Genomic DNA, 22039 nt, shown 5'->3' on the forward strand with positions numbered 1-22039 from the left:
ACAGGTCTGTCTCACAAGTCACTGTTAGATGTACATGAGGCACAAAGAATGCAAAGAAAAGCAGCTCGAACAAATACTTTTTCCTTAATAATACAATGTTACAGCAGCATTTGTTTTATTACTTTATTGAAAGTGGCAGATCCCTTTCAACGTTTTTAAAAACTAAAACCACTGTTGCTTTGAATACTGGACGAAGTTCGTGGGGATTGTTTCCTTTAAAAAGTTTACTCATTACACTGCAGTGCATGTGAGTAATACTACAAGGTACCTTATTGACATGATTTGCTACCGTCATGAAACAGCAACTTCAAAAGCAGCAGGAGCCCTTCAGCTGCCTTTCTGCTGGGCTGCAGCCTCTGCCTTCCACCTCAGTAACTCTTGTTTTACATGTTAACTCCTTCTCCTGAGGAAAAAATGGGTTTGGTCTGTTCTTCATAAATGCAGGCTCCGAGATGGCTCTCACCCCAGAGAAACACCACCCTGATCAACCAGCAGCACCTCTTCTCTACTGGACCTGTTCATAGTGTTTGCTGAGCCTGTATTTATCCATCAGAGATGAAGAGTAAAGGATAGCCATAAGCTAAAGAGAACACCACGCACTGGGGTTAGGGAACGTAGGGTCTTTTTGAGCTACTTTTAGCCCAGCACTTACAATCTGCAGGTCTGAATCAAAGTACCAAAACTCACGCCTTGTTCCTAACAAAGTGGCCTATCTTTAAAAAAAATGCTGAATAGCTACAGCTTTTATTCTCAGTGGCTCTGGGTGAGCCACATCATTCGCACCCAGACACCCAAACAAAGATCTGGATAGCTAAGGTCCTGCTGACCTAATGGGAATATCTTGACAATTAGAGAGCAGATCTCTAGGCAAACAGCTATCAAAGTTATGTTCCTAAGTCTGTTTTCCTAGACCTTTACCATAGCTTTAAGATCTGTGCATTTACCTAGATTAAAGATCTGTGTTTGTTATAAACTAGTATTATACAGAATGCAAAGCTAGTTAGGGATGGCTCCACCGGAACACCTTAAGCAGCCAATACAGCTGTTGATGCTTTGATTTCTCTGCTAGCAACCACCACCACAGCCCTGGCTTCAGCAAGTTCAGATCCCAGGCTGAAGAAGAGCCAGAAAGGGAAAGTTGAGAAGGGGATGGAAGCTTTTGTGAACCCCCAGCCACACGGATAGCATTGCTGCTCAGCCATCCAACTGATACCTTCTGTAGAGGACAGGTTTCTTGCCTCAAGAACAGCGACACAACAGCAAGCTGCCTTTTAAACTGAAGCCCTGTCAGCATCTTTGGCTGTTGTGTCCCCCCCGCCCTCTCTTCTAACCCTAAATCTGCAATATTTGGGCATGCACAGTAGGTGTCTGCTCAGCTTGGAGACTTAGGACTGCATATCTAGTTGCTTCAGTTGCAGAAAGCACCAAGAAAAGGAACTCCACAAGCTCCCAAAACAAATGTAACCACTTTGCCTTCCAGCCCCTGCAGACTCAAGGCTAGTTCTGCTGTTGCCTGAATGAGGTGAACCAAAGCCTAATACAAAATGATGTCCCAGAGCCAAAAAGAGTACAGTCAGCAAACCCATCCTCCTGTGAAACGACATGCTTGGAAAGAGCAGCAGCATGTTAGCTCAGCTGCTGCTGTACTTGACAATGTTTCATTACTAGTGTGTGAAGGAACTGGGGCAAACCTCCAGAACAATTGGAGAGCTGCTCAAACTTCCAAAGGCATGGAAATTTTCTATGCATGGAGAGCTTCCAAACATACCTGCACATACACATTACTGCTCACAAACACTTCTTTAGGAAGGGCAGGAGGCTAAAACCATCGCACTCACCTTTGAAATACACCTCAATGGAAGAGAATCTCCCTGTTTTTCCAGCAGCCGGGCATTTACCAGTAACAAGCTGTGAATCAAACCAAGCCAAAATGGATACATCCATAGGGAAACAATTAAAAACTGCATTGATTACATTGTAAAAACAATTAGACCACCCATCTCGGGTTCTGCAAAAGGTCTAAATTGTACTTGCATTGCAAACCCCACCCTGGGTTATCATGAAAACGTGTAATATGGAGGCTCTGAAATGTCCTGGAGTCCATAACACAATGTTGCATCCAACAGCAGATGGTGGTCTGGATTAGAGATGTAGTTCTTATGAAGCTGGAAAAAATCCTTCCCCCCTCAAACCAGCAGCAGGGAATGTCGGTGTCAGCGGGCAGAGGTCAGGTGGTTCCGACTGTGTGAAAACCTGCAAGAAGGAATAACGCATGGAACGGGGCACTGCTGTCCACTGCAAGCCCCCACGTACTGCACCAACCCCTGTGTCTGCGGGTGAAGGGGTAGGCCGGGGTGTGTTTTTCCCCACTGCCAGTTTTCTAGATAAAGAAGTCTTGAAAGGAAAACCAAGCTGTTTAACAGAAGCCAAGGTGGTGCTTGTTTCCGGCTTTTAAGACCCAATTTTAGGCTAATGAATTTTGAGCACTAGTGTTTTACAAGAAGAAATTAACCAAGGCTTCTAAGTTCTTGCAGACCTCCAAAACAAAACGCCAGTGTCTTGTCCTTTGCACCATCCAGTAGTGCCATTTCTAGGCTGGTAGAAGTGAATGATACTGCAACAGCTGCCCTGCAGTCACCCAGAACACAGCTACAAGTACCTCCTGCTCAATTAGAAGCTAAAGTTTTTGCAGGTATCAGCAGGACACTTTCTGTGACCTCTGTGGGTCAGCCAGAAGAGACTAGAGTGGTTTTTTTCCACCTTTAAGTGATTATTAGATGAGAGATATGAACATACCCATAGCATATTTGCTTGGGAGGTTGAATGACTTAGTAACAGGAGCCCTAAAGAATGGCCAGTATTTTCAGCCCCTGGTATCTAAGGCTGCTCTTTGCTTGACAGCATCCAAAAGATACGTGAGCTACAACCAAACTACACTAGCTTAAAGCTGTCAGAAATAAATGCTTAGAAAGCCCAAGCTCAAGGGTGCAAAGACTGTAAAGCTTGGCTTGTATTTACATTAGCAACCAGAGCAGAGAATGGCTCCTTTGGTCATATGTATAGCAAAATACTTCCAGCCTTCTAACCAGAGAGGCAGCAAAGGTTAAGTTTCTCAGCTGGTGAAAAAAGGGTAAGATTTAGGACAGCCTGCTGTGAAAGGGAGGTAAGGCACATTAATGTTAAATAAAGCCTGAGAAACCTGTGATCAGGATCTGACATTGTTGCCTGAAGCACATGGATGTGACTGAACTTGGTGCCAGTAGTAGAAGCAATTTTGATGCAGCACCTGCTGAGCAGCAAAGAATTAATTCTACCTTCACTGGGTTAGGAAGTAATTCACTCCAGGAAAATTACCCTTTCTTGCTACCTGAAGCTGAACAAGCAGAGTGATTGGCTGCACATAGTGCTGAGCAGCACATTCCTTGCAATGAAACAGATACTCACTATTCCAGAAACAATCTGATGACATTTTGCATAGACCTTGCTGCCCGGGTAATGGGGCCAGCAGGACATCATATGTGCGTACATACACACACACATACATATACTTGTCATAGAGCGGAAGGGACCTTAAAGCTCATCCAATTCCAACCCCCTGCCACGGGCAGGGACACCTTCCACTAGACCAGGTTGCTCCAAGCCCCGTCCAACCTGGCCTTGAACACTGCCAGGAATGGGGCAGCCACAGCTTCTCTGGGCAACCTGTGCCAGCGCCTCACCAGCCTCACAGGGAAGAACTTCTTCCTAATGTCTGATCTCAATCTCCCCTCTGTCAGCTCAAAGACATTCCCCCTTCTCCTGTCACTACCTGGCCTTGTAAAAAGTCCCTCTCCAGATTCCTTGTCAGCCCCTTTAGGCACTCAAGCTTTTCTAAGGTCTCCCCGGAGCCTTCTCTTCTCCAGGCTGAACAAGCCCAGCTCTCTCTGCCTGTCTGCAAGATAAAGGTGAACAGCAGCACCTTGCTGTGCTCTGCAACATTCATCTACATTACAGAAACCTGTTCAGTGTGCAAAAGGACTTCTGAGGCAGGAAGAACTGCTTCATTAAATGTAAAGCAGTTAAAAGAAGTGACGTGGCTGACCTAATAGTCCCTTGTCATCAATATTCACTTTTTGTTTGTCTTGACTGCCCAGTTCCAGATTTTGACAACGGATTGGTTCACTGCCCCCTTCAGCCCAGCTCACACCCCAGAGGACACTCACCTTTGTACCCGTTCCACCATCTGTGCTATCAGTTTGTCAGAGATGCCTGGGCAGGACTCCTCAGCCAAGCTAAAGGCGTTCTCCAGCTCCTCCATAGCTCCCACATTGCCTCCAGTCTGCTTGTGCTTATCTTTAAGCTGCAACCCAGAAATGGTGCGTTAGTTCCTTATCTCATTGCAGAAAGCACTGATCAAGCGCTGCAGGACAGACATTAAGTCCTTTTCCCTTCTAGTATGACTCCACAAGGGCGCAAAAGGGCACAAACATTCTTCTGAAAACAATCAAAAAGAGGTCTTTTTGTAGGTCAGGAAGATGAAGTCCAGTGTCTGGAGTTCAGACTTTCCTCCAGGTACTAATAGCAATTAAAGTCCTTAACAAACAGGCCTTAATGTATTCTTAAACAAACTAAATGATACTAGAAGTAGATCAACAGCCCTGAAAACCTGTAAGTAGTAACAGAACAAAGAACTCAACTGTATTTGAACCAGTACAGTCACCTTTGCTGCTAATGACAGCTTAGCACCCAGGCTAAAGGCTTGCAGAGAGGTAGGGCAGAAAATACCCTAACACCAGGAGTCAGTCACCACCACTTTCAACAACAAAGTTTGAGTTGCTTCTACTGACAGGGAGGCTGAGGCACGCTATGGATCTTGAGCCACTCCTTCCCATGACAGACCTTTCCCAGGGGGATAAGGGAATGAAGCCCAGACAGCAAGACCTCCACATGCAGCATCTGACCTAGGTGAACAGCCTCATCTATCATGGTCAGTGCATGCCAACTAGGCTTCACCAGCCACAGGTCTACTTGCACGTAGTTCTGGTTGTTAATTTGAAATAGGTAAACCTCTGTCATGAAGGAACTCCTGATGGGTCACTGATGCTGAGCATGAAGGAGTCTGTCATTGGAAAACCCACAGTCACATCCTCTGCAGCATTTCCCCAACTTCTCACACAAGCAGCTCATGTGGCAGCCCCTTCCCTAGTGTGCATCATTACACAGTGAGCTGAACAGAGATGAAAACCTTTCATGGAACAAGCACTATCTGCCAGCTAATCACTGTCAGGTTCGATTAAGCTCCTGTTAGGCTACGCTGATTAATGGGCTTTACATAAGCCTCGCAGTTCTTTGCCTGCAATTCTAGGATCAGCCTTTCCTGTTGTTGGAGCTCACCTTTTCCCCATGGTGCAGAAAGCAGGACAATGTGAATGCTAATCCCCAGCTGCACTGTCCCCCTGCTCCAAGTTCCCCGCTGGAAGCAAACGGTTCCTAGTCAGAAAGAGCTGCTGCCTCTTCAGTGGGGCGATTGCTCACCAACACAAAGCCTCAGCTTGGGGAGCAACTCACTCATGCCTCTGCTCCTTCAGCAGTGGTGGGGGCATGGAGGGCAACTCAACCACACATCAAGGATGCAGATTTCTTAGGCCAAAAATAGTTGTGATGCCAAAGCCAAGGATTTGATTTGATGTTTACCTTATCAAAGACTGCCTGCCCCAGAGCAATATGAGTCACAGGGTCTGTCCTGCAGGTAAGGTGCCAGTCTGTTATTGGCCTTTCTGCCAGGTCACTGACATATAGTTTGCCCAGCAACCTGTGATGTGAGCAGCCTGATCCTGTCACTTCCCCCTGCAGAAGAGCTCCTTGGAGGTTAGCAGGGGTCCTGCACAAAGCCTTACCAGTTGGTTTTTATTCACTGCTTGGCCCTCCAGGCCCAAATACCTTACCTTTCCTCCCTGCCTCAGGAGGGGCAGACGGGCTTCTAGATTTGCAGTTGCTCACATCTGTGTTAATGAACCGCTGTGGGTCATTTTCAATATTAGCATCCATTAATATGCACGCAGGGAAGGCATAGAAAAGATTATAAACAGCATCTCAGTAAGATTTCAATTCATAAAGCCCAGCTTCAGGCCTGTTATAGAAAGAGGTGAAAAGGTGCCAGCTTTATTGAAACCTAGCAGGTCTAAGATGCAGCAGCGAGAAGGAGAAAGTCTGCTGTTGGTAGGAAACTAGAACTGAAACAACACGTGCAACCAGCAATGAGGCAGATTCCCTACTTGGACTTGGAGAAAAGTTTTCTTCCAACCCCATGCTATGCAGAAGCCAGGTTATTCCAGAGACTGTCCAGAACCTTCCCTGCACTTGATTGCACTGCGCGGGACCAGCAGAGCCAGCAGGGAAGTCTAATGAAAGGAAAGGAGGATCAGCAAATCTGGGGCAAGGGAGTCAAACCAGCAGAGATGAAAGGTCTGAGCGGGCACTTCCCGCCTGGAACCGGCACAGCAAGCTTGGTAAGGAGAAGCACGAAGATGCACTCTTTGGTTTCGAGAACTCACAGCTCTGAGCACTCCCTCCCCCAGAAGGCTCCTAAACCGAAAGGACTGAGAACCAGGTATCAGTGGTTATGCTGCACAAACAAACTGCCTGCATCAGAAACCAACGTTATTTATATATTCTCCCTTAAAACATCACCCCGCTGGAAAGACAATTCAGCTCTCTGCTGATACAGGCACTATCCCATCATTAATGGTAGCTTTTAATTCCACATCTCCACCCAGAACATGAGGAAACAGGGTGGATTTTCCAAACACAATTTCTCAGCCTACCTGCCACAGGCCATATGGTGGGTAACTCCTTGGCTTTGCCATGCCAGTAATAGCAGGCATGTATAAATCAAGAAGATGGCCTAGTAACTGGCAAAGCCAACTCCTGCTCTAATGCACCCACATTCCCCTCAGTGACTCTGCTGTGGACAATTGCATATAGCACAAGGGCAGGGAACATGCACAGTGACAGGCAAGCTCAATACCTGCCTGCCCTAATGGGAGCTGGACTTCAGCCACAGAGGCCAGGGACATCAGTGTCCAGAGTTGTCTAGGCATTAGCAAACCTAAGACACACGTAAGAAAGAGGTACTCCTCTACCTTATCCTCACCAGAAGAGAACACAGTAATGCTGTACTTCTAGGAACATAAGTGTATTGGAGAGGACACTCCAGGGGCATATTCACTTTCCTAACATACAGTATAAACCTCTGAACAGAGGCACAAATGCTTCATAGTCCCTTAATCCTACTAGGTACCTCACTGCACCTCCTTTTCCTAAATCTCTGCAATTTACTGGTCCATGTCAGTAAATTCACCTCCAACCATCACAGACACCAAGAAGGTTTTACTCACCTCCCCAAAAACTGGGTGAACAAGCGTGGAGAGACACTGTGACCGTGGTTGCCTCTTGATGGGCTCAGTAGGCTAGAAAGCAAGATGAGAAAAGTTACAAGCACAAGGAAAGGCCCCTAAAGCACACAAACTACAAAGTCTTCAGTAAATTCACAGCATCTCATGGCAGTCCCCTCACCAGATCTCAGAAAAGCCACAGACTGCAGCACCCTGATGATGTGGAGGAGACAACTCTGGGTCACCAGCCCTTGATACCCACACTAAAGTCAATTTTAGACAGAACACAAGTGACTGGTAGCCCCCCCAAGGCCCTCCAAAGCTTGTGTTAGTTCAGTCCACTTCTGAAAGAACAGACAGCAAACAGACCTTCTGGGAACCATGAAGAGCCATTCCTTTGTGCAGCTTGCTCAAGGAGTTGGGGCGAATAGTTGGTGGGAATGTCCAGATTGGACCCTGGTCTCCATCCTCTGTGTCTGCATCACTGCAAATGAAAAGGGGAAAGTCAAGACAAAGCCTTGCTCCACACACTGGGTGTTTTACCCATGCCTTTCCATAGTCACAAGCTCTCCCCCACCTGACTGTCCTATCACCACAGGGCTCCAGGCATTTCCCTATTCCAGAAAAAAACCCTAAACAGAAACCATTTCTGTCTCTACAGCCCATACAGAGCACCACAGAAACCTGAGCAAACTACTACACCATGTTTCTAAATGACCACAACCACCTTTCTGCTCTAGCCAGCTTGAAGACAGTTTAAAGTGTGAGTTAAGTTTAGGAGAATTTAGGACAAACCAACTCACAATTTGAGGGGCCAGGCTTACATATTTCAAGCCAACCTCCCAGAGTCATTGGTCCTTGAGTTGCTGCCACTGCAGGTGAAGAAAAACTCTGCGACACCAGCCTGGCAACAAAGTGCCCTTTCCTCAGCCAAAGCTCACAGCCTCATCCCTCCACATCAACAGCAGAACACTCTACCCATGAACACACTAACACACAATCACAGCTATTGCTGCAGTTACTAAAGCCTGGAGCTCTTGTATTTAACTGAATGTGCATAAAACACAGGCAACAAGAGCCTTGGTTACTAGCTATGCACAGACTAGATACTTCTTGTTAGTACTTCTGATTCCTTACTCTCAGCAAAGAGGCTCCACAGGTTAATACTAGTACCAGGTCCCACTGAACAGGGGGTAACAGCCTGTTTCTTCAGGCAGCAGTCACCTGCTGCCGCAAACAGATGCTCTCAGGTCTCGCCCTGAGCTACCATAAGAGCTCCAACCCAGGTGGGGAAAAAGACCCGAGCTGTTTGCTGTAGGCTACCCTGGGGCACACAGGGTATAGCAGGGGCACCCCTCCATGCAGAGCATGTACGTACGTATCAGAATCACCAGAACTGGAATCTTCTCCATGGCCTTCTGACTTCCAGCGCTTGAATCGATCTATCAGCTCCATTAGGAATGAGGTTTTCTTGGTGTAGCGTGTGATGAACTTGTGCTTTAGCAATTCTTTAGCTGTTGGCCTCTGGAGCAAATAAGGAAAGCATGCTACATGTAACCATCTCTGCACACTAACCATGCAAGTGCACTGATTTCAATTCTTGCCAGGCTTGCCTGTCCATTCTGTAAGCTCAGGACTTCTTTCTCTCCAGAAACCTTGCACCAAAAGGTCTTCTGCTAAATAACTCTTTGACCTCTGCAATACTTTATGCAAATGCCCAGGTGGATAAGCAATACTCACAAATCTAGGATCCTTGTTGAGGCAGGCTTCCACAAACTCCTTGAAGGGCTTGCTGTGGTGACCCTCAAGCGTTGGAGGGTTGTTTTTGGGAATCAGGAAGAGAACCCTCATAGGATGCAAGTCAGAATTTGGAGGCTCTCCCTTTGCTAGTTCAATGGCTGTAATTCCAAGGGACCAGATGTCTGCCTGAAAGAAGAGCAAGAATAGGGATAGCACAGATCAGCAGGGAGCAACTCTGCAACACAGAAGCATGCGATTCTAGCACAGCTGAAGGGCTGATCACATAAAATCAGATAAGGTGTTTCATGCCTAATAGACAAACTTCTCCAACAGACCCTGAACCATAACAGGAGAGTATCATTCTTGCAATAAGCAGCACTTCCAATCTCTGTATTAAGCCTAGCATCATCTTATATATAGTAGCACCAAGTAGCAATCCTCCTGCTCCCAGCTCACCTTGAAGTCATAAGCAGACTGTTTGATGACCTCTGGTGCCATCCAGAATGGAGTCCCAACAAAGGTGTTTCTCTTGATTTGTGTGTCTGTCAGCTGCCCAGCCACCCCAAAGTCAGCCAGTTTCACATCTCCTTGTTCCGAAAGTAGCACATTGGCAGCTGTTCACACAAATAAGCATTAAGACTGAATCATGCCCAGCCCACACAGGACTGAATACTGAGAATGGACCTCCTGTGACACCCTCCTCTGCCCCAGTGAAAACCCTCAGCTCAGAATTTACCTCTGCTAGGTAACATGGACCAAGTTCACACACTTAGCTGGATCAGAAGGGAAGTATTTCTAGAGCAGTAGCAAGAACTAGATGTGAAGGGCCACACAATCAGCTAGATTGATCCCTGGCCACACAAAGACCAGAGGGCAGCAAGATACTTCAAATGGTCATCCTTTTTTTTTTTCTCACAGGAGCATCAGCACAGGTTAAACAGCAGATCCTTCTAAAGAGCTCACTAGTCCTGGTCTTGTACTGCTTCCCACTCACTTGGCTTAAGACAGTGACATTGTGCAGGTTTTGGGATGAGGGTTTTTGGTAGGACTTCTTGTTCTGGGAGAGACCCTACCTACAAGCTTTCAGCATTTCCCACTCTGCTGGCAGCCAGCAGCCCTGCACAGCTTGAAATGTGCTAGAAACGTGCAGTCTCACACACGTAATGGAATCTTTTCAACAGATCCCCTTGCATGAGGTTTCTCTGCTCTGCTTGTTCACATCCCCTCCTGCAGAGGGTCAGAGCAGCCAGCATCCAACACTGGCCACATCTTCACAGGGTTGTCCTCTGATGCTCTGTGCTTGGTGTGAGACTGCTCTTTGGGAGGCAGATGCCAGGTCTCTCTCCACTGCATACAGGCAATGACTATAAAAATCAGGAACAGGATAAGCTGACACAAGCTGCCCTGATTTTCTAGTGCTGTGAACCCTGCATGAGGACAGCTCACCTTCACAGTAAGTTATAATCAGCATACACATGCCTGAGGTCCTGCAGTAAAGCAGCTGTCCAGACATAAGTCAGCTAGTATTTGAGCATGCCTTTCACTGACTCCTTTCCTTTAGCCCCCTGCCTGTCCAAACTGCAAATCCCAGATAAGAGCTACAGATCCTTACTGTTACTCTAAACCCTAAAGATATGAAAACCATGAATTGCAATAAAAGGAAAAGCATCAGATTCAGAAACAAGCCACCCAACAGGGTAAGTAGCACAGAGAAACTGTCTTTGAAACCTCTCAGATTACTGCTGTACAATCCTGCTGAATCTGATGTTAGTAACATCCCCAAGGTAACATCTTACCTTTGATGTCTCTGTGGATCTTCCTCTCAGAATGTAGATAATCCAAACCCTTTAGGATTTCTCTGAGGATAGTAGCTATGTAAGTCTCCTCCAGGGGTCCCGGCTTCAGCTGATAAAGGGCAGAAAGATTACTTAAAAGAGGGTGACTTATGCCTTGGATTTTCCAGCTTCTCAGCTTGTGTCTTGGAAACTTTGGCCAAGCAGGTCACACTCAGCAGGAAGCACCTACTGTAGGCCTGGTGCTCATTCTGCAAGCAGAATGCTGGACTTTGCACCCGGCAACATTAAATGGAAATCTTTGGGGGGGTTTCTATTAGTCTATTAAAGGCTTCCCAGACAAACAGCAGAATGCTCATCTCCCACTTTGGCCTGGAACAGAACATCTGTTTGGTGAACAGAACATCTTAACAGTTTCTCCTGTTCAAGCCTTTCTGCCAGCATGCAAGAACTGAATTTCAGCCACTGCAACAGCCCAGAGACACCTTGTACCCTCTGGCTGTGAAGTCTTGTATCAGAGTTCTCCTTTCTATCAGTTCTCCTCTAAACAAGTCTTGCCTTCTCAGTGCAATAATTGAGGTTCTCACACTAAGATGACTTCTGCTGATGACAGGCCCCCCCCCAGCTACACCCGTCCTCAAGTCAGTGCAGTTTTCACTATATGACCTTAGTTACTGCTCTGGAAAAACTGGCTTGCTTGTCCTAAGGAGAAAGCCAAGATCCTGTAACAGAATATAGCACAGCAGAACTTCACTCCTGTGTTTATTCTGCATCTGTATTCCCTTAAAATCTGAGGTAACTTGTTAGACATCATTTGTATTATCAAACACCTGGGAACCCTGATTATAGACCAGGTCCCTGCTGAGCTTGATGTCATGCAAGCACTGAGCAACACCACGAGTTCTTATTAGGTGAAGTATGGATTTGTACTGCTCCAAAACAACTGGCTGCTGTCACATTTCAGTTCACTGGCTCTTCCCATTGTAAAGCAGCAGAGCACACTGGAGAACAGCGCTTTGATAGCTGAGCTCCATGCAAACCTTTCTGCTGTTCAGGAATACGCATAACCAGTGGGTCTGTCCTGCACTACCTAGCTGGTATGGTAGGCACACAGCTGTCAAAGAGATGGTATGTGGCAAGTGAGTGTCTGGCTTATGGGCATTTCACAAACCAAGGCTCCAGCCAATGTTTTTCATGGTCCAGAGCTTACCACATACTTACCAAATCCAGAGCTGAACCTCCTCCTAGGTACTCCATGATTATCCACAGCTTAGTGCCCTGCAAGCAAGAGCACAAATCAAGAGCAAACCCAATAATAGATAGAAAAGTGAAAGACCCCAGAGGCAGCAAGGCACATGAATAGTCCTGTACACGATCCAAGAGATGCTGCACACCTCAGCTCTCAGAGGCTTAAGGAGGGAGCTCACAGCTCCATCTTTTCTGATGACCCAGCATTACAGTGGTTGACCTGCCAGCTTGAAGGGTACAATCAGCAAGACACTCTCTTACTCCTCAGAGAAGAGATTTCCAGACTGAGGTTCACATGATCCTAGTAGAAGATATGCAGCAGATCCATGAAGCTACAGCTTGTTTGGTGTTTTCAGCTGAAGGCTGAGAACATGCATTATGGCCTTTGAAAAATATGCAAGGAATAATCAAGATCCATAGAGCTCAGGAACTGTTTGCTACAGACCCAGTTTTACATACACCTCCAGCAGCCGCATGCAGACGCCTCTCTGGTCCTCACTACTACCAGCTTCTGTTAGAGATTCCTAAACCTGTTCTCAATGGAAGTGGTACCAGCACTCCTCCAAAGGCTCAATTCCCATTCTTTTCAAAATTTTTGATGAAATGATGATCACAAGATCATAGAATCACAGAATGGTTTAGGTTGGAAAGGACCTTAAAGATCATCCAGTTCCAGCCCCTGGAACTAGGGCTGCCACGAGCAGGGACACCTTGGAGTAGGTGGCTCCAAGCCCCGTCCAACCTGGCCTTGAACACTGCCAGGGATGGGGCAGCCACAGCTTCTCTGGGCACCCTGTGCCAGTGCCTCAGCACGCTCACAAGGAAGAATTTCTTCCTTATATCCAACCTAAATCTCCCCTGTTTAAGTTTGAACCCATTACCCTTCTCCTATCACTATAGTCCCTGATGAAGAGTTCCTCTCCAGCAGCCTTGAAGACCCCCTTCAGACATTGGAAGAGTATTTTAAGATCTTCCCTGAGACTTCTCTTGTCCAGGCTGAACAACCTGTCTTCATATGGGAGGTGCTCCAACCCCCTTATCATTCTTGTGGCCCTCCTCTGGGGTCACAAAGTACAGCTTCAAACTCCATTTCTTTCCAGAGGCAGAAAGCCCTCAGTGTTACTACCTTAAAACTGTGGTATTTTGGAAAAGTATTCCACAAATTTCCTTTCAAAAATGGTCAAACCAGGGAGAGGTCAGCCTCTTCAACAAACAGTCTTCTCCCCAGTGAAGTACCCTGCTCTTGGGACCACATTGTATGAGGCGCCTGCAAGTGTCTTAAAGCCCAGTCTCCTATTAAGACCCATAAACACAGTGAGCAGAGCCACTGCTGTTCCTGCTGCCCCACTGACACTCACAGTGTGGACACTCTGCAGTGCTGCACGCTACCATAAGCTGTGGCACCCACAGAGAAGCCCACGCCATTCCCAAACTGCTGGCAAGAGAATTGCCATGGCTTTGCCTTACCTTCAGGTAGGAGCCATAGTACCGGGTGATGTAGGGACTATCACACTGGCTGAGCACTGTAATCTCCTGCTGAATGTCCTCAATTTCATCCTCAGCTTCCTCCAGATCAATGATCTTGATAGCAACCACCTCCTTGGTGCGATTGTCGATCCCTTTATACACTTCACCGAACGATCCTTTGCCGATCCGCTCCAGCTTGGTGAACAATTCCTCGGGATCCACCCTGGAGTGCTACACCAGAAAGCAGAGATGGGAGAAGCCCGTTAAGCCCCACAGCAGCCTGCAGAGTGCCATGCACACACATACAGCTCATCTCCCTAGCTGTGCATCCACTGTGTTTTTTAATTCATCCAAACCTCACATATCCTAAAAGGGCTTCATGTGCTGAGAAACTTAACGCAAAATGCATCCAAGATTAGAACTGAAGAAACCTCTTAGATGGACTTTCTGCCCCTACGGAGCATAGTGGGAGAAGAGGAGAGAAGCGCAGAAGAAGAATGTCAGTAAGTATCTTTATGCAAAATGTCAGCTCCTTTGGGACAAGACTGCTCAATTGCAGGCACTAAACTGGTACCCAAGCAGCTCCATGAGCAAGCACTTGTTCACACTTGAATAAAAAAACAGGCAAAGGTGTACCAGAACCAGCCTTCTTCTGAAGAGCCAGATGAGAAAACGGGCACAAGCAAGAGGCCATAGGAAGTTCACAAAAATGCTTCCCTAGTCTGCCTTCCTGCGCTCAAAGATTGGAATGATTTGAAAGATTTGAACCCTTTCCTACTTCTTTGGAGGGTGAAATACTGCAGTAATATAACGACCAGTTCGTATTAGCTGCCTTCTCTGCTGCAGCCTGATTTCCAGGCAGCATCCTGCCCAGCTCTCTTCAGATGTGTGCAGAGGGAGCCTCATGTCTTTTGGAAGGTCAGCAGCAAGGAGGACAGACACCTGCCTGTCCCAGAGGAGACAAGAGAGCTCAATGGACACTCCGATCTGCAGACGTGCTTTTCTGGAACAGCCTCTCCTCTGGCTAGCACACCCAGATGCAAAAGCAAACAGCATTTCCCTCATTAGATAAGCACACCAACTGGGAAGCTACTGACAGGATCATCAGAGACATGCTGACTCTTTAACAGCAGCTTCAAAGTTAACTGTTTATTAAGATGAGTATGGACAAGAAAGGGAAGAAATCAGAATAATTTTCTGAAGCTATTTCATTCTCTCCAGCTGCAGACCAGGAGGTCCTGCTCTGCTTTAGGCTCTTCATCACTAAAAGGCTCTTTGTGATTAGTCTTTCTGTCTTCTTTAAAAACAAGTCTATTAAAAAACCAAGCTGGAAAACACGGCCTGGCCCAGGAGGCGGCCAAGCTGTTACAGTGAGTTTTCCACACCCAGAACTTCTCAGTCTCACCTCCAACACGTCACCCAGAGCACCGCTCCCTTGCAAGGGCACTGAGGTGAGATTTTATCTGAGAACAGGGCAGCTGCATTCTTCCATCTAACACCAGGTTCCAGCAGTAGAGCCATCACTGAGCAGCCCGAGGTGCTGCTTAATGATTAAGCCAGCCAGTCATTACAGGTTGTTTGCTTTCTGCACCCCATGCATTGCTATATGGAATAAGCCAGGCCCAGAATGAGCTTTACAGTCAGCTCACTCAACAGGATTTCCCCATGCATTCCAGTCCAAGATACAGAAGGATAACCAAATATCCTTGCGCATCCATGGCAACACTGAAACAGGCTGTACTTTGAACAAATGCACTGGAACAGACTGGAGGGGATATGCAGAGATGAAAGGAACTGGAGATACATGAGAGGGACTGGAAAGAGGGAGGCGGCCAAAGGAAGAGGGTTTAAGCTTGAGAAATAGCAGGAGACAACACAAGAATGATGACTGCAGCACAGGGAGAACAGTCTGGCTAGCCTAGGCTCACAAGAGGCCAGAAGCAGTTCCATCTCTTGACCAACTTACAGGAAAGGGCAACAAGGTATCCTAGACGTTTCCTTGCACAGTCACCTGCTGCACCATAAAAATGCCACTCACCATAGCAGCCACCATCACACATCAGGAAGAAGGGAGATAAAGAGGATCATCTCCTAGAAGCACCTGGCTCACCTGGTAAAGGAAACTATCCACATGAATCCTGCAGGGAAGCAATCCTGCAAGGTTCTTCCTCTCCCATGTAAGTAATCTTGCCATGAGAAAAGAAATGGCAAGGTGCAAGTTACTGCGCCCCTCCTCACCCTGGCATGGCACATCAAAGAATCAGGACTGATTCGTCAAGAACACAACATCAAACAGAAGAACACCAGCTACTGCAGGCAGGTTTTGGGACAACCGCTATTTTATGCACGGGGCTCTGTAATCACAGACAGCGTCGTAATCAAGCTTCCATTCTTTGATGTCAGTTGATCCCATTTCCTATGGAACGAAGTGAAGGAATTAAACCTTCCTGACAAGCACACGGAAACTTTGCTCAGGGGACTCAGGAAAATGATACAGTTCTGACACGCAGCAGAGACAGACCCACCACATTAGGCTGGAACAGGAACCTTTGTGTGTAAGTACTGGATTTACCTTCCCAGTACCAGAACAGGGCAAGAGTATGACTCTATGGAAGGCCTGAGGATGTGCAATCCTTGACAGAGTTGCCAAAAATCACACAAGTCATACCCAGCAACAGCCAGAACCTAGTAGTGAGTATGCGCAAAGCGGTAGAGTCATTCCAGCCATGGTCACAGGCTCCTGGATGCCTGCTGCAGGACCGGAGTCTGCTAAGGAATTTTTTTCACTTTCTGTAAACAGGGGAGGAGGAAACAGCCCATCCCTGGTTCAAGCAGGTAAGTGTCTGCCCAGCAGAGACATTGCCAGTTGGCATTTTTGTGGAAGCAACCCTGAATTCCCATAAGAAACTAAGATAAAATTATACTCCTCTGCAGGACATCTGCTCAGAAGGTCTCATCCATTCAAAAGGCTTCTGTTTGAGCTGCCACAGGGTAACTTGCTGCTGCTGAGCACACGTTCAGATCAATGGGCACACAAGCCTCAGCACTCAGCAGACAGCAGGACAAGTGCAGTGCCAGGAATGGAGAGCTATGCAAGCGCACTGCTCCATCAGAAGAGAAGCACACTGCTACACTCAGGGGGGTCAAACAGTGGGGGCAAAGAGGAAAGGAAGATGTTCTGTGTAGCCGGACTGTCCCTTAGCCCAAAAAATTTGGAGCACTGTCATGAGGGGTGTAACAAGCACAATTTGTCCCTTTTCTAAATATAAATTGATCTCAGTGCCAGTCTTGTTAAGAGAATCATCCTGGCTGCAAATCCATGTGCTGTGACTGCACAGGTACAAACACACCTGAAAATCTTCATCAGCAGAAAGTAACAGAATCCAGATGAAATGCTTTACACCTGCAGAAATGAGCATAGCTAACCCAAAGCAGATTATTAGCACCTGTCAACTGTGCAACTGTTGGAATCTTTCCACTTTCTTCCACATTCACAGAACCCACCAGGGCTGCAAAATGGAGCTGCAGGCCAGAGCCTGAAGAGCTAGCTGATCAGCTACTGCTCCTTCTTCTGTTACAATGTATAAAGCCTCTAAAAGATGGTCACCTTATCATACCTTTTTGGTTGACTGTCAACTACACAGCAGTTCTGGAGCAAAAAGCCTCATGCTCTTTCTCCCCATTGAGAGCAGTCAGACACTAGAGATGGCTCAGCTGGGCACGAACAGGCTTTGGAGGGAGAGCACACAAAGCATCATCTCAATTGTACATGCAGGAAGGGGAAGGAATGAGAGGGATGAGGACAATCTACTGGTAATGTGCTCCACTTCTGCCCTCCAGGGTCTAATCTCACTGCTCAGGAAAGAAGGATGCTCTGTCATGACAGGTGTGGGGGTGTTTGCCATCACGACTGATGATGCCATGTTTTAAAACAGAGTGACTCACTGCAGACATCAGGAATTAAGAGTTGCAGCGTGTTCTGAGGCAAGCCTGGCAGTAACACCAGCTGCTTCATGGGGAAAGTATGGGTTTGGCAGCTCTGCCAACTCCAGCTGCAGAGGCATGATATCCATAGCCTTTGAGAGGAGACTAGAGAAGAAGGGTGAATAACTACCCTCATTTACCCACACTGCACGCTACACACTGACCTCCGGGCCACCAACAGCGATATCCACAGCAGGTACTACGTTCTCTTTGGGGACATCAGCTTTGTATCTGGAAACATTTGAAAGCTTCCCTGTCTCTATTAAATTTGTGCACAGCTCTTTTCAACTGCCAAACCTAAGACAGTTTTGAACTTCTGGAGTATAGACAAGAGAGAAGTTTGTGTTCAATACTTTGAAACACACAGATTTGTCTGAGTCCCAACTTACTTCACAGATAGCATTCGTTTGCTTCAAGGGAGTGAAACATTACTTAGCTAGAGAACTTGAACTGCTTCTCCAAGGTCACATAAGGAACAACAAAACTAGAAGCAGAGCTCAGATCAGAGCTTTACACATAATAACACAAACACATCATCGACCAGAAAGACCGAAGGCCCACTGTGCTGTATTTACACAGCAAAGGGGAGTCAAGAAAAGAGCGCGCCAACCAGCTGAGGCAGGGAAATGGAGGCACAGACGTAAAGGAACCTGGGGATTTGCCTCAGGTAACCCTGCAGATCAGCAACAGAACTGGGAATCAAAGACAACTCAAGCCTCTGACATTCCAATCCGAGTCTTAGTCTCTGGATTTTCACAGCACCTCCCTAAACTCTGAAGAGAACATCAGGCCAATTCCCTCTGCCCTTCCACCAAGACCTCAGTTACACGAATTCCGAGGTCCCATCAAGGATTCCTAAAGAGATCTGAGGAAGGGACAGGAGAGATTGCTTTCCTGTTCCAGGACCAGATAGAGAGTCCTGGGATGACAGAATCTGAGAATGCCTTACATTTACATAATCAATTCAGAGATGAGACCACTGGAACTCTGATAAGCTTCATTAGTGAATGTTGCATACAAAAAAGCTTTAGAGCAACCTCCTCTGTAGCTACAGAACTCGGTTCTCAGCCCTAACCAGACAGTAGCCTTTCCTATTCCTTTCATTTCTTTCCCTGTACAATGACTCAGGTACTATATCTGCATTTAATTCCATACACGCTTTGGGGGAACAGTTTATGTGAAAGCCAGCATGCAAAATAAGATGCATTGCAAATCAATTTTAAATCAGAAACAGCTTGGAGAAAGCATTATCTTAAACCACTGAAGTTTTTAGTATTATAATGCTACACCAGGAGCAGAACAGGAAAATGCCAAGAATTCGCAGAAACCATGGTTTAACAAGACCTACATTCAGTATTGACATCTGCCAATAATCAAACACAGCCCACAAGCAAATCAGAAGAAAGAAGATTCAAGCCAATATTATTAATGTGGTTTAGCTTTTAGTCATGACATCATCCTTCCACATTCCTTTTGTGCAAATGTCATCACAACAAACAGGATTTAACCACATTCACGAGGCTGGTATCTCTCTCAGAAGAATTAAACATTCAGCATCAAATATCACTGCCTCTTACGCATGAAGCTTACAAGCACTGTTTTCTCAGTTCTGCTGTTATGAACACTTCAGTAAGGTGTGTCTGGCACAGCCTGCACACACGGCTCTTCTGTCCCCATTTCTAGGCTTCCCCTCCAAAAAATACTGAGAGTGCCAATGACTCCTGTCTTCCTAAGACCAAAGTTAACCTCAGACAAAGGCATGATACTGGGCAAAGAATTCCCTTTCTATATGGCTGGCAACCTAACACTATCAGTCCCGCACCGTCATGGAATAAGACACAAATCAATTGCCTAACAGGAGTAAGCTGAGACGTGTGCAAGAAGAGATAAAGAGTGGCAAAAAATGATTTCCTGGTTATTTGTTTTTAACTTATTTCAAGAACAAGCGTAAGAATGTTTGCTCGTGAAACAGGAGTTTGAAACTAATTTTTAATTGCCGCTTACCTGGCTGGCAAATTCCCTCAAGTGAGCCATGCCTATAGGATGGTCAGACATCCGCTTTTCCAGAATCAGGGAGGGTTGGGATGTCGTAGCACAGAGGAAAAGTGATGCTTTCTCATCCACTGGTCAGCTGTGACAAGCAAGAACACAACAGCTCTAACTTGAGGTCCTCAGAGCCCAGCTCATTCACCTGAAGAGCTACCTGCATCTTTTTGTCCTCAATTTGCAGTTCTCCTTGAACCCACCAGCCCATTCCAAGCATGCCAGCCCCTCCTTGCAAACCCCACTTCCCAGTTCCTTCCAGACATGCCTTCCAGTTCAGGGAACCTCACTTTAATGATATACACTGACAAAGCCTCAGGCACCATTTTCCCCACCATCACCTCAGCGTGCTGCCCAGTATTACAGCTGCCCCTATAGCACTATCCCCTCATCACCGCTCCCAGCATCTTCCCTAGCACAACCCACATCATCCTCAAACACCTCTTTCCTCCTACTGCTCCCCAGTAATGCTCTCACTGAGGGCACCCCTCTGCTCCCATATTCCCCAGCAGACCCACTTGCAAAGCTCCGCTCCCCCGTGCACCTCTTCTTCCTCAGGAACCCCAACCCTACCTCATCCCTGGGCACTGCCCCACCAGTGCTCCCCAGACCCCATGTTCCTCAGCAACCCCCCCCGCAGGGCTCTCCTCCCTCAGCAGCACCAGATCCCCAACCCAGCGCGACCCCTCAGCCCAGCCCAGTCCCCTCAGCTCCCCACAGCCCGCCTCAGCGTTCCCGGCCATGGCGGCCCCACGACCTCCCCTCAGCCCCGCTCATGGACCCCCACCTTCCCTCAGCTCCCACCCCCGTCCCCTCAGGGACCCTCAGACCCTCCCGCCCCATCACCGCCTCAGAACGCACCATACCAGCCCCTCCACAGCCCCCCCCGCCCCGCAAGGCCCTCTCAGGGCTCCTGCGGCGGATCCTCGGCCCGCGGAGCCCCCGGGGCCCTCCCGGCTGCGGGCACCGCCGCACCTACCCGTGCAGCCCGCTGCACCTAGGGCCAGCAGTCCCCGCGAGAGGGGCGGCGCGGTGCCATGCCGGGCCCCGGCACACGGAGCCGCCGCCGCTCCGGGCTGCCCTGGGACACCGAGCTCGGCCGCCGCGGGGGGGGGGGCGGGGGTACCGGGGCAGGGGTGGGGAAAGGCGGGCCGGGCCGGGCGCAACAACACGGCGCGGCGGAGGCCGCGGGGAGGGGGCACGCCTCGGGGCGGGGGCAGGCTGTGCCGCGCTGCCTGCCGGGAGGCGTAGTTCTGGCGAGGTGCAGGGCGGCCGCGGGAGTGCCGCCGTGGACTACAAAGCCCGGCAGGCGGCGGGCGGGGGCGGGGAGAAAGGGGAGGGCGGGGCGCCAGCAGGGGGGCTTCTGGGGAGGAGGGTCCTCCCGTGCGAGAGGCGCGGGCAGCGCGGGGCTGCGGGGACTACACATCCCAGAGGACCCCGCGGCGCGGGCGGGGCTGCACCGGGATGGGTCTTCCCGGCGGGGCGGGGCCGGGTCCCGTTTGCCCTGCAGGGTCCGGGTGTCACCGTGCCGCTCCGACCTCGTCCTGTGGCGGGGGCAGCTCCTTTCCTGCCCCTGCCCCCGCCCCCGTGAGAGTGAGCGGCCGCGGCTCCCCGTGGGGCCGGTGCCCCTCACCCCTTTGCGGGGAGCCCGGCGGAGCAAACTGGGCGGGTTCCCGGGAGCACCAGGGGTGAGGCGCGGGGCGAGGGCTTTTCACCGCCCTTTTGCCAGGGTTCGCGTTGAGGGGTACATCAGAAGCGTCAGTGAGGACTGGTATCGGGCACCCCTGCGATGAGATAATACCTGTGTATTTAAATGAGCGATTGTCGGTTGGAGGGTTTTCAATAAAGGTCTTACCTGTTGGATCCCTGACTGCTTGAGTTGGTACCTGCAGGACCAGCCTTCTAGCCCCACAAAGTGCTTTGACTTAGATCTAGGAGCAGACAGAGGAATCAAAGCTTCCTTGTGAAGCAGGAAAAGGAGAACGGAGTTCTATTCCAGTTCTGCTGCCACAAGGACCAATGGTGATCCATTCCCTGTCTGCACATGCACAAATCACCGCACAGGGGGCTAAGCTGTGAGTTCCTGTGTGTGTTACTTAGGAGCCATTTCACCCCAATGGCTTGGCTCTGCAGCTCCAGTCATGGAGACTCATTAATTTAAGCCGGGTAGTTTCAGTCCTGGCATCAGGCAAGAGGGCAAAAGTCTCACCAACGTTTATGTCAATTGATATACCAAGTCTGAGCACACATCAGAAAGCTGCTGCACTAACCTCACCCATAGACCTTAGTACAGTGTCGAGATAATAGTGCTATGGAGCAGCTAATGGATGCAGGGAGGAGCAGCAATCCGTAGAATCCCAGACTGGTTTGGGTTGGAAGGGGCCTCAAAGC

At 48.4% G+C, this 22039-nt stretch overlaps 1 protein-coding gene across 2 annotated transcripts; it reads right to left on the reverse strand.

Moving 5' to 3' along the window:
- Positions 1-109: 109 nt before the first annotated feature.
- STK25 (serine/threonine kinase 25) lies at positions 110-20860 on the reverse strand. Of its 2 annotated transcripts, none has more exons than XM_030493814.1 (12): positions 20628-20860; positions 19610-19736; positions 13622-13852; positions 12128-12184; positions 10910-11018; positions 9570-9727; positions 9114-9299; positions 8752-8897; positions 7743-7857; positions 7377-7448; positions 4203-4339; positions 110-2253 (listed from the first exon to the last, which is right to left on the reverse strand). In XM_030493814.1, exons 2-12 carry the CDS (start codon positions 19658-19660, stop codon positions 2214-2216), a joined length of 1302 nt encoding a protein of 433 aa, XP_030349674.1. In that variant the 5' UTR covers positions 19661-19736; positions 20628-20860; the 3' UTR covers positions 110-2213. The 2 variants fall into 2 exon arrangements, with proteins under 2 accessions (XP_030349674.1, XP_030349675.1); XM_030493815.1 differs by lacking the exon at positions 20628-20860 and adding an exon at positions 20515-20564.
- Between the last annotated feature and the right edge of the window lie 1179 nt (positions 20861-22039).

This window comes from Strigops habroptila, chromosome 8 (genome assembly GCF_004027225.2).
Source record: "Strigops habroptila isolate Jane chromosome 8, bStrHab1.2.pri, whole genome shotgun sequence".
Taxonomy (NCBI): Eukaryota; Metazoa; Chordata; class Aves; order Psittaciformes; family Psittacidae; genus Strigops; species Strigops habroptila.

What these genes read in the sequence shown, in the direction of transcription:
- STK25 (XM_030493814.1), bottom strand. Translation starts at nt 19,660, where the DNA reads ATGTCTGACCATCCTATAGGCATGGCTCACTTGAGGGAATTTGCCAGC. An exon ending in GAGGTTCAGCTCTGGATTTG is followed by an intron (nt 11,019 to 12,127) that starts GTAAGTATGTGG and finishes GCCCTTTATCAG; the next exon opens with CTGAAGCCGGGACCCCTGGA. An exon ending in TTCACCCAGTTTTTGGGGAG is followed by an intron (nt 4,340 to 7,376) that starts GTGAGTAAAACC and finishes TCTGGGTTGCAG; the next exon opens with CTTAAAGATAAGCACAAGCA.